Raw genomic sequence first — 13,050 nt, 5'->3', positions numbered from 1 at the left:
ATGTGTTCTGATTGCGATTTCTTTTCCAAGGCTTTCACAAGGAAAACTACTGCACTTGAACTATAGTACATCAAATCCAGAAAGGATTTCATTGTTGTATCTGCCACCAACTCTGACCTCTCAGTTATTGCCTTATATGTACATTTTTCATATTATGACAAAATGGAATGCCTTTGTCTCATAAAACTACTTAGCCCTTTAAAGCAGAATATTTTTGTGAATAAAATTCTGGAGTGGGATGCAGGAAATTTGGAAAGTATTCCTGACTTTGCCACAGAGTTGCTTTGTTACCTTACAAAAGCTGTTTGATATCTCTGTGTAAATTTCTCCAACTGTAAAAGAAAAAGAATAACTTCCCTATTTTTGTACATTTTATCATTGCACCATTCTTGTAAAATATCTGAGGTGCTTAGTTACTATAAAGGTGTAACACACATGGAAAATTATAGAAAAACCCATAAAGAAAAGTTGCATTTGACAGCAGAAACATCCCTTCTCTAGACTGTCTCACCTCAAGAACTGTCTTTATTGTCCTTTCATATTACCCCTCTATGCTGACACACTGTATAATTCTTTCCAAAGTATTACAAAGCTATCTCACAAGTAAATTTTATTCTCCCTTCTGCTCCCCCACTACTCCATCCCCCTAATTTTTTTTTTTTTTAAAAGCATGGTATTACTAGTTCACAGGTTCAGAATCATTGGAATTAACAGTGGTTGAAGGATTACTGCAAAGCCAGTTTCTGTCTTCTAAATGAGTATTGTGCACATCTGCCACTTTGGACATTTTTCAGACTTGCTCCTGTGTGAATACCAGTGAAGTGCTCACTTGAACACTTGTGTTTGCCTGTTTTTGGATTGTATATTGAGTTGTGTAATTGAGGGAACTGAAGCATAGACAGATTATAGTTGTATGAATGAGAAAAGTACTGAAAATGTGTCCTAATTATTTTCCAAATGCATATATAGGTTTCAGGTGTTGTTTTGTAGTAGACGGAGAATGTAGGATGAAAGAACAAAATGGTTTTAAACCATAAACATATACACACACATTTGCAGATATATTTTAATATATATTTTAATCTAGAAAGATATCTCTCTGTGTGATAAAAAAGTGATAAAAAAGTTTCAATGAAGCCAAGTTGTCTAAATATATCCCCCCCAAAAAAGAATACCATTATTTTTCTACTTTTCTTGTAATATAAAGAAAAACAAAGGTCCTCAGCATATTTTGTGACATAATATCTATCTAAAGGAAAACCTGCTGAGATCCATGAAGGCATGGCATCTATCATGATAGGATAAATTTTAAAAATCACATGTTACCATTGTTTTTAAAAGCTATAAAAACCAGAAAACAAACAACAGGACCAACCATTGCCAGATGCTCCTGCCCTACCCATGAGTTTTTCAATATATTTTCCAAAAGCAGTAAAAGTCTGCATTACCAGAAGCCCTACTGACAGTCTCCACGTATCATTGCTTTGATTTTCTGTTTACTGTAATTAACTGATAACATTCACTCACTTTCAAAATATTGGTAGAATGACAATATTTCCTGAGGCAGAGGAAATGAAATTTCCAAGGCAAACTGCTGGCTACTTAAGATAACTAGGCTGGTGGCAATGACATACATACTGAATTACCAGCTACTAGAAGTGTACAGAATTAAATGGGCAGAATGCTAGTAGTTTGTGAAACTCTTAACCACTAGAGAATATAAACAAAAGTATTCTTTTAAAGGCTCTCAAATGGTACAACAGAACAATGACAGCTCATATTAATTTAAAATATTAAACAAGCACCATAAAGCCAACATTTCAAGAAACAGACATTGCTAAAGATATACAACTCAAGTTGCAGCACATTTCCTGGAGAAACCATTAATTCAACAATGATGAAAGACCTTGATATGAAACATCATGTGACTCTAGAGCAGTTGTTAAAAAAAAGATCTTCAAGGCCAAGGCATGTGTGAATAGTTTTTCTGATTATGCAAATAATAATCTTTAATGTGCTGCCAGAGAAATACCAAAGAATAGTTTTAAAAGGATGAATAGTTAGGAGTCAGGACTTAAGGATGGGATTCAGGAAACTCTAGATTTATCTCCCTGCTTTGCCACAGATTTTTTCTGTGATCTTTGCCAAGTCACTTGGATCCAGATTCACAAAAACATTAGGCACCAGTGCTGTAGAAATGAAGTTTGGTGCCCAGGGCAAAGCCCACAGTGGTAGCTTGCCTTCACTCTGCTCACAGATCCAGGGGGCACATACCCCTCCATGCTTGCCTGGGAGTGCGTGGAGTGGCAGGAGCCACCCTTTCCCCCTTCCCGCACCCCACCAAATGAGCCGCTCGTGGCTCTGTCCCATGCCCCGCCCTGGCTGGGCAATGCCTGTTGGCACCCCTTTGCTTTGGTGCCCAGGATGATGGCCCCGCTGGCCCCACCTTTGTTACGGCACTGTTAGGCACCAAATTCCTATTTCTCTCTTCTGGGTTTACCAGACTGGTATAAAATGTATTTTTGCTAGTGTAGCAGCAGCCACTCTCAGAGAACTATGCTAGTACTGTATGATGAATTTGTATTTGTATACTGGTAAGGCATTCCAAGTATAAAAGCAGCCTTAATATCTAAAGAATTACAGGCCGATTAATATTATCGTTGATACCAAGCCTACCAGGCTTTTTCTAGGCACAAGTGCCTATTATGTTCCAATCACTGTATGTCCTTCAACCCATGTCAACTATTTATTAATATATTACTTAAATTGTCCTGATTACCGCAGGATCTGGGTAGCTCAAATAAGAAAATATCATCAGAGAGAACTAAACCTCAGCGAGACTAAGGGCCAGAAACATAAAAGCATCTAGGTGCCTAACTACTATTTTGGTACATAATACTGCAGTTAAAATTAGATAAATTGAACACCTAAATAGAAGTCAATAGTTGATAGGGATGATGGGAACACAGTGATGAGGTCAATGGAAGTACATGTCCTACATACTTAAGGAATTGCCTCCTTTCTGATACTCCATTGTGACCCCTATAGTCAGCTGAGAGCAACCTCCTGCAATTACCATGTGTGCATCAAGTTATCCTGTAGAAAACATATGGGAGGTTATTCTAAATAGTCACTCCTCAATTTTTGGAACTCCCTCCCCCTTGAGACCTACCCGAGTATCTTTCAGAAGCAGTTTAACACCTTTTTTATTTGGGCAGGCCTTTAGCAGGTAGGGTGAAGTGCTGGAGTATGTTTTATTATTTTATCTATTTTTATGACTTTTTAAGCTGTCTGGAGTCTTTCTTAGGGGACGGTGACATAAAAATCAAATAAACATATGGAGTAATAGGCACTCCTATATGTTTGATACTAAGGGTATATTAACAGATTTATTATTCTTTAGACAGTGAAGTCACGTTTAGACTCACAGCAGTTTATGCTTTTAGGAATACCAATAGATCACACTAGCATAGTGTTTCAACTGTTAATGTAGTTATGGTGTCAAAGATACATTTCATATCAGTCGGTAAAGACACAAACTCCTCTTCTTCCTGAATACAACAAGATCAACTAAAACCCCCCCAGTATTGCTGATATAACTGTCTTTACACCAGGGCTTCTGCCATACAGCTGTGTTTGTCTGGGAGCACACCTCTTCTTACCACTTTTCAACACATTATGCACGTGAGATACATTCCAAAGTAATTAGCTGTGTTAATCTGAAGTCAGGCAAAAGGTAGAACAGTGTAGTACTTGAGAGACTATCTTGTCCAGAGAGGCACAAGCTTTTGTGGGCAACAGCCTACTTTGCCAGGTACTATGGATAGTCCAGTTATAAGTAGGATATTGCCTACATGGCTAAGTACAGACAGTCAAAAAGCTCAAGGCTGAATTGATTTAGTCTTTGCAGGTTAGTCTAAGCTGCACATATTAAATTGAAACGGAAGTGAACAGACATTTGCCTTTGATTCAGGCAACACAGCCATGTGCCTTCAGTTGCTCAGGCCAGAAGCCAGAGGGCACTAGAGCACAGCTCTCTGGCTGTGCGTGCACTTGCTCTTCCTGCCCCACAGTCTCTGGGATTTGCCGTCTAGAATTACAGCAGCAGGACTATGCAGGATTGCTCATCACTTCTTCCTGCTTCCACGTGCCTCTGGGATTTGTAGTCCACAGTTGCAGCCAGCAGTAAGTTTGAGCAGAAGGGGTGTCTAACCCCGCTCCCTGGCTCCAAACCTCAGCCAGGTTTTGCTTGGGGGGGCAGTCCCCCGCTGTAGACTGAGCTGCATCCCCAGCTGGGCTTGCCCCTTCCCCTTGGCAGCCAGCCCTCACTGCTCCAGTTAGGGAGCACAGGGGCAGGGCCAGCCCTGTTCTCTGGAGCAGACAGCATGGCCCAGACTAGGGCTGGAAAGCATGCTGGGATGCTGGGGGACTGTGATTTAACTTGAACCAGGAAGGGGTTTGAAGTTTCATAAACCGGTTTGACCCAAATCAGTTAAGTCTGACACTACATTCAACCAGATTTATCTTAAACCAGTTTCAACCATTGTGAAACTAGTTTATGTGCACTGAGCTTCTGTTCTGTTATAGGTTTAAACCAGTTTCTGATCACTTAAACCAGTTTATATGTAACTTCTGTCCTTAGCCCAAAAGCTCATGCCTCTCTGAACAGGTTAGTCTCTTAAGGTATCATCCTTCCCTGCCTTCTGCCATTACAGAGTAATATGACTTTACTCAGTGGTCAAAGGAAAAAAAAACACGCAACATAAAGCCTTACATTGGTGTAAGTCACTCCACTGCAGGATAAAGTTGCTCCTTTGAAAGGAGAAGTAATTGCATGACTCCTTCCAAAGTCACTTACATTCAAGAGTAGGCATTCTGATCAATGCAAACTGTTTCTCCCACCACAGCAGTGGCCAGGCACTGAAATAGCATTCACTGCCAGCAGTTTTCAGGTTCTGTGTCTGCTCCTTATTACAGAATAAATATACTACAGAGAAAATCTGTGGTAAATTATTCCATAGTAGCATGCTGTGTGCATTCATACTCATAAGTAAATTTGCAGAAATTTGGAGATATAGACCAACGTTGTTTTTAGCTTTGAAGCAATCTGGGTTTTGTACCATGACAGATGGATATGTTGAACAAACATCAGTTTCAGAGTAGTCCCAGTGAAGTCAACAGAACTGGGTCTTCCAGAGGAGATGAAGCCAACTCATTATGAAAAGGCAGGTAAAGCCCTTTCGTCTCTTTAACCCAAGAATCCAAATGATTGAGAAATATCCCACTATTTTCACTTGCAACAGCTGCATATAAGAGAAAACAGGCATGTTCAGACTGTATGAACAGCAGACACTTGTGATTTTAGATGGATTTCTGTATGTGTCTATGTTTGATATGAGTGTAGTATGCCTGTCTATGTTTGACATGAGTGATACTGCCAGGTCAAAAATGGGACTAGCAGTCTGGAATTATTAGTAAGTGATTACCTGGAACTACTAACCTTTCACAGGATTTAACAGATTTTTAAACATAAATTGTCATCCCATGATTTTGACTGAATAAAATGATAATTGCCATAAGTCAAATATGATTGATAGGTTTCCCCAGCAAAACTGCCATGATAGCATATTTTTCTCACAACTACAACTGTATGTTATTTAGCACTTTTCCTTTTCAGGGCTTTTTTTTTTTGGCAGACATTAGCTAGCTAATCCTCACAATGGCCCCAGATCCAAAAAATCAGACAAGAAAATACAGGGTTATTTTCACTTATGAAGCTTGCAAAAATGTTAGAAACAGTCAATATATCCATGCAGACTATGATTCTGCAGATCTAAGGCAGACAAAGAATTTCTTGAAATTAAAGAGTTTTGCCTGACTAAGAACTTCAGGGTTGGACCAATTAAGCTGATAGTGTATATAAATCAAAAAATCATTCCCCACTTTCCATAAACACCACTTTAAATGTCCAAAGAAAATTCTTGCTGGCACAAGCCTGAAAACAGAATATTTTTACACAAAGAATTACACTTTTCTAGCATCTCTTTCTGTGTTGCCAGTTTCTGCATATACTTGTATTAACAGACACTGCAGGATAAAGCTCGTATCAATTTAATTTTGTAATAAAATCATAATCCTGTGCTTAGGACCTAGTAATGTTTTGCTTTGGTAATGACTACTTTCATATCACAAATTCAGCATTTTGACTTTAACAAAGAATCAAGGAGAAGAAGAAAACATTTGAGAGAGAGAGATGGTATCTCTTTTCAACGGAAATGTGTCAAGTGCAAAACAAGCAGGAAAAATATTAAGTACATATGAAGAATAAATGGATTTTAGTTTAAGAGTCAGACCATTTGTAAAGTTTTCCCCAGTAACAAAGCTATGCTGTAATTAACTGGAGCCTACAGTTGTCTGTGCCTGGAAGAGGGGAAATGAAGAACGAAGACAGTAGAGGGAGCTGCTGTTCTATTTAAGTAGTTCTCTGAATTCATCTTTTCAGCATAAATTGTTACGCATTGAAGTATGACAAGTAGAAGCACACAGGTTGGCACTCTAGTATTGATATAATGGAAGAATACTAGAAAAACAATACGAGACAGCAAGGACCAAATTTAAGGATTCTGCACCAGAACGAGATAACAGTACATTTACAACTCTGTGCTGTTTACTAAACCTTTAAAAAATCTCCAAAGGAAAGGAGACTGTGATATGAGTGAGGCAGGATGACAGGAACTGTTTTTTTTATAACCCATTAATAAAAATTCTAATTGACTCACTGGCCCAGGATTTGGCCCAAGGAGAATAATGAAGCATAATGAAAGACATGAAAGAGGCTACATAGAAAATGGCTCATTACTGAATATTACTTCTACAAAACATCATGGTTTACTTCTCTGACAGACAAATTTTAACTGAAGTTTTATTATAAGGAGGACACCACAGAATTTAAACTCTGAATAAATTAGCTAGCAACAGATGATAGGATGAGAAATGTTATGTAAGTTATTGTGTCCAGTTCAAAAGAGTGTGCAGAGGGAGACTAAAGTGGTCTAATTTACACTTTTTCTGACTACCAGTAACACTTTCTGGGACTTAGCCTATTTACCAGTATAGTCCCCACACATCACCAGAATTTTGGTCTTTCTAGCCTGTTCCCCTGCAGTAATTTATGACAGTCTTTACACTAAACTCCCTGATGATCAGAGACCCAGGTTTTCCCTGATAAAAAAATCACAAATTCTTTGATAAAAAAAATTGCAAATTCTCTGATAATCCCCACCCGCCCCTACAAAAAAATCCATGATTAAAATGAAAAGCTCCCCACAGCCCTCCTGGTGCCCCTCACTCCCCTCCGGCCCTGCTTGTGCCCCTCACTCCTCCCCACAGCCCCCTGGCTTCTCCCCTCCAACCCCCCCCAGCCCTGCTCATGCTCCTGACTTCCCCCCAAGTTCCCCCAGCCCCCCATCCTTGCTTGTGCCCCTCACTCCCCCTCCACACCGCACCAACCTCTGCTGGTCTTTTAGCCCTGCCATGGGGCTATGGGGCCAGTTCTGGATGTGGGGCTTGGACTTCCATCCTGCCCCGCTGGGAGTGCATGCTGTGCATATATCACCCTGCATATAAGCCACCTGCAGCCCCATCCCACTCCCTGCTGGTGCCTTGCAGCTGTGCATTGCAGCCTTGGGCCCCAACCCCCACACACTCCCTGGCTGGACAGCTGCCCCAGCCCAAGCCCTCCCCAGCTCCCTCCCTTATGGGGGCTTCTATCCCCTCTGTCACTTACCTGTGAGAGCTGTCCTCCAGGCTGCCTGGCAGCCATGTGCATAGATACATGTACATGGTGCCCCCTGCATGACTGCCCTCCTCCTGCTCCCTCCCAGCCCCTTGCAGGCTGGAACTCTGCCAGCCTGCAGAGGGCTCATTGCCAAATAGCAAAATCTGCAGGTTTTGCTGCTAAAATAAGAAATCCATGTTTTACTTTGATAAGGGGGGAAATCCGTGTTTTACTCTGTTTTTCCATAGGAAATGGAAAACTTGGATCTCTGTTGATGATTTATCCACATTTTTTAATCTATCTGCACAGAAATCTGTAATGTAACATAGCTTTACACAAGCACAAAAACTGAAGGATGTATTGAGCCTAAAACTTACCAGTTTTATTTTACTTGTTTTTTGTTTGTTTGTTTTAGATGACGTTTGGCATTTCATAGATTTCATAGACATTAGGGCTGGAAGGAACCTCGGGAGATCATCAAGTCCAGCCCCCTGCCCAAAGGGCAGGAAGTCAGCTGGGGTCATAGGATCCCAGCAAGATAAGCATCCAATTTACTCTTGAAGGTGTTCAATGTAGGTGCTTGAACCACCTCCGCTGGCAGACTGTTCCAGACCTTGGGGGCTCGGACAGTAAAGAAATTCTTCCTTATGTCCAGCCTGAAACGGTCTTGCAGGAGTTTGTGACCGTTCGACCTGTGCTCACAAAGATTTTATTTTCAACTCTAATCTTTTTTATTCTTGTTTGGGTCCCTTTAGTAGGTAACTTGTCTTTATTGCAGGGAATTCTTTAATCAACATACATTTATTTTATCCAGAAATAACATTTACATCTTAATAACTTTTATGTATTTCTGTGGGATGGTATTTTTACAATATGACACACAGGGTAGAATATTACATGTCTGATCAAATCTTATTCTATCAAAAAGTATATTAATTCCTGATCTGAAGAGCCCTATATACCAGACTCACAATGGAGTTCAGATTCCAAATCATGTATCTCTAATAAGACAAAAAACAAAAACTCTTAGATCTGAGTTAAAACCTTTAGGGCTGCATATTGTAAATCCTTTCATATTGTTATGTATTTCTTAATCTTTTTAATTCTTCAGTAAACTCATTTGAACTACAGTTCAGTGCTCATTCCAGCATTGGGTATAATCCTCTCCATCATTCAGACTGTTGGCAAGCTCATCACACAGTCCTTCATCTTTCAAATTACCCCTCTGAGAAAGAAATTATCCCATCTTAAACACAGCATCATACATTTTGTAAACAGAATGAATGCACAATATTCAAAGTTAGCATATATAGCCTGTCCTTCTTTAAGCAACTACACAATTTCTGTTTCCTTCCCTGAAGTTTGGATCTTGTTTTCTTTTCTTTCCTCTACTGTATTTCTTCGTATAGCATCTTTTATTTAGGATTCCAATGATTTACCTTTGTTTTATCAAACTCTACATTGGTAACCTATTACAAAAATACTAACAACTATAGTGATTCTAAACAGGTTCCCATTTTCCCTGCTGGTTACTCACAGGAGGTCCTGGTGGGCCTGGTTTACCAGCAAGTCCCGGTTTGCCTCGTCTTCCCTGGAAATAAAACAAGAACACAAACATTCATAAACATTACAGCTGAGGATTGATTTAGAATAAGGCAATTTGTTTAAAAGAAAGATTGACTGCAGTATTTATTAACAAAAAGATCAAAACCTATTCAAATTGGAAATACTTTGTACCATTTATTGCAGTATCAATTAATTCTAACAGCTTTAAGACAGTTCTCAATAATTATGGCAAACAAAATATTTGCATCACCAATTATTTATTAGTGCATTTTTTATCTGTCTCAAGATTGAGACTATATTGATAGGGCAGTAATATGCTACAAATCCAGCAACTTAATGATGTCCAAATAAATTACATTTTATCTGATGATGGTTCTAAGCTCTGGGAGGTAAAACTGTAATACAGTTGTCACTTTAAGCTGCATAATAATTATATAGGCTGAATGTGGCTCATTTAACGTATGTCCAGCACTCTATTTCTCCAGGCTCATTTTCAGTTGTGTCACTAGTGAGCTGAAATATGTGTTTCTTACCTATTGATCTCTATTACCCAAGTCATCTGTCACCTACTCAAATTCACAACCAGCTAAACCTTGATACCAAGAGCTAAGCAATTATATGAGTATGCAAGACCAGAACAGTGGACTAAAATCTTCCAGTGGTTAAATGTCACTACTAATATCACTTCAAATGTATGTATTTAAAATATGCTCTCAAATTGTTAAGTTAACCTATCAATGTTTAACTGTGTAAAGTGAAATAGAAACCTGATAAACATGAACATTTTTGTAGCATTAAAACAGACTGATCAAAAGTATGAAGTCTGATTTCTTGTTTTTTCTCCCCATGGTTCTAATACAAGAATGGAATGTTGTGCTAGAAAATGAAATAATGACAGTGACCCATTATGCTGTATCTTACTTTAGTGTGTCACTTGCTACGCTTTCAATGTGAATATTAAACTTGATCAGCCTAACTGAGGTTTACGCTACAAACATGGAATGATAGTATTGAAGATTTTGTTTTATTGGACACACATTCAAAAGGTTTAGTTGTGTTTCATGTGTTTAGCTATATACTGCTTCAAAAGCAGTAAGGAAGCATAGGAGAAACGTAGAGAATAACTTGACCTATGACAGCTGTTTTTTTAAGTGGGATTGCCTTGCTGAATTTGCTGATGTTTTATGCAGTTAGGTGGGTTGTAGGGTAAGGAGGAAAGCCATAATGAGATATATCATACAAATATACACATTGTTGCTTGAGTTATTATCATTCTATGTATGAAACAGGTGTTTTACCATGTACATGGAGAGTATCCATTCATACAAAAATGCAACATGGGCATGTTCCAATGTCCATTGAAGTCAAAAGGAGTGTTTCTATTTACTTCAAAGACCCAGGATAGGCCCTGGATGAACAACTGCATTAATCTGATTCACTGGAAGTAATTTGCAAGTTTAAATCTTGATTGTGAAAAGTAAATTTGGAACAAATTATTGGAAACAAGTTGCAATGGCAAATAATACACAATTGTGTCTATAAAATTCACACTTGCCCGTGAATACACACTGATTGCATAAGCAAATGGTACAAATTTCTTATTTATTCATGGGCCCAATTTATTTGCAAGTACTCACTTGAACCAAGAAATGAACTGACTTATATGTATCTTTGGCTGTGGTTATACACACGCTTGTTTCACATCAGGAGCAATTTAGGAATATGTCTTGAAACCTTCACAAAAAGTTCACAGTGAAAATACCTATGACCAAACTGGGGTGTTGGCGTTACCATCCGGTTGCCTTTTACCCCCCAAAACTCTCTCTACTATTCTGCTGTTTCACCAATGAAAAAAAGCTGAGATTAGAACCAGGACCAGCTTATTGGTTCAGTAAACCTCAGCTCTACCTGTCTCAATCCAGCCCTTCTCAGCTCCAGCAGAGGAAATCTGACAGCTCAAGAGTCATACACTAACCAGTTATTATTATAGGTCCTCAGCCCTTGCTCAGTCTGTATTTGTCAACTGCTCTGAAATCACACTTAGAACAGGCAATCAGTAAGGAATAAGAAATAAAGCAAAAAGTATTACACAATCAAGGAAAATCTTTCAGAAACAGTTACCATATGTTGTAACAGACAAAGATATGAGAAAGTTTTTCTCAGCCAGAATGGCAGATGTCCTGGACAGAGCTTTAAACTGAGATTGTCAGGGGATGGGCCATCAACCACCAACATGAGCACAAGAAATGGCAACCTCAAAACCGAGGGTACAATAGGAAGCCATCTCCAACACCAGGCAACAGACACGTTATTCCAACACTTACCAGAAAGCCTAGGGTCTCTACTGGAAAGCTTAGTTGCCTGTACAGTAATGCCAGAAGCATGGAAAACAAGCACGAGCTACCGGCCCTCATACTAACCAACAAGCAGTACAGTCTTATAGGGATCACAGACACCTGGTGGGACCCCACCTATGACTGGACCATAGGCACAGGGGGATACACCCTGTACAGGAGGGATTGTATTGGGAAGAAGGGTGGAGGAGTTGCTCTCTGTGTAAAGGAACATTACACCTCCCCTGAGGCGAAAATTGGATGCAATGAAGAGTGACTTGAGACCCTCTGGGTCATTATATGGGGAGAGCATGGGGAAGGGGACTTGATCATAGGAGTTTATTACATACTTCCAAGCCAAAACAAACAGCTCAACCAATAATTCTCTAGAGAACTGGCAGAGGCTGCATGCTCGCAGAGCATGGTCATCGTGGGGACTTTAACTACCCAGACATCTTGTAGGATGAGCACTCAGTTAGATCCAGTCGCTCACAAAGCTTCCTTACTTGCATTGAAGAGCTCTATCTAACTCAGAAAGTTTACGAGTTGACTGGGGCAAGGCAATCCTAGACTTGGTTCTGGCCAAAAGGGAACATCTAGTGAGCAACCAGAGACAACAGGCCTGAAAACCAAAGGTCTCCAAGCCCACCCATCGGAGTCCAACCAGGGGTCCAGGGTGACTGCCGTCGTGAGGCGATATGGAGGCCAGAGAAGATACCTGGGGGGCTGACCGCCAACTAGACTTGTGAGATGGGCCTCCAGGGGTGGTGCATGGACAGGGTGTAGGGGAGGCTGGAGTCCCATGAGCGCACACCGAGATGCATGATAACCCTGGAGGTAACACCAAAGGGGACCCCCTCCACTGAAGAGTCATTCAAAGTTGTGGCAGGCGAGTTAGGGGGTTTCCTGGAAAACAACCGAGATATTCTCTGGGGTCCACACGTGGGGCCTAGGTATACAAGATCAATTGTCTGGGTGAAGGTGACACGGGAGCGGACAGTAGAGTGGAGACAGGCACAAGCGATCTTTCCTCAAGGAAGCAATCCTAGAAGCTCAAAGAACATCTGTTTCCTCTCACAAGAAAGGCAGCAAAAGAGCTAGGAGACCCCCTTATTTCAACAGAGGAATCAGAGACCTCCTGAAATTAAAGCAAGAATCCTACAAGAGATAAAAATCAGGAGCAACTACCAAAGAAGAATATTCAGCAGTGGCTCACACCTGTAGGGAGCAGATCAGGACAGCAAAAGCACTAACTGAGCATAAATTGGCAGCTGGAATCAAGGGCAGCAAAAAGTCCTTTAGATTTCATAGATTTCATAGACATCAGGGCTGGAAGGGACCTCAGGAGATCATCGAGTCCAGCCCCCTGCCCAA

The 13,050-nt window shown here is 40.2% G+C and overlaps 1 protein-coding gene across 2 annotated transcripts in view; it reads right to left on the bottom strand.

Annotated features, from left to right (window-relative positions):
- The window catches only part of COL19A1 (collagen type XIX alpha 1 chain), a 391,132-nt gene that overhangs the window by 140,185 nt on the left and 237,897 nt on the right, over positions 1 to 13,050 (bottom strand). For both annotated transcript variants that reach the window (XM_019537606.1, XM_019537607.1), the window contains exon 17: positions 9,315 to 9,368. In XM_019537606.1, coding sequence (XP_019393151.1) covers positions 9,315 to 9,368 — 54 coding nt within the window. The remainder of the gene's footprint in view (positions 1 to 9,314; positions 9,369 to 13,050) is intronic.

Source organism: Crocodylus porosus, unplaced genomic scaffold (assembly GCF_001723895.1).
Source record: "Crocodylus porosus isolate Cpor-Errol unplaced genomic scaffold, CroPor_comp1, whole genome shotgun sequence".
NCBI classification, from domain to species: Eukaryota; Metazoa; Chordata; order Crocodylia; family Crocodylidae; genus Crocodylus; species Crocodylus porosus.
Note: the sequence above shows the minus strand (reverse complement) of the source record. Positions and strands in the feature narration are given on the sequence as shown.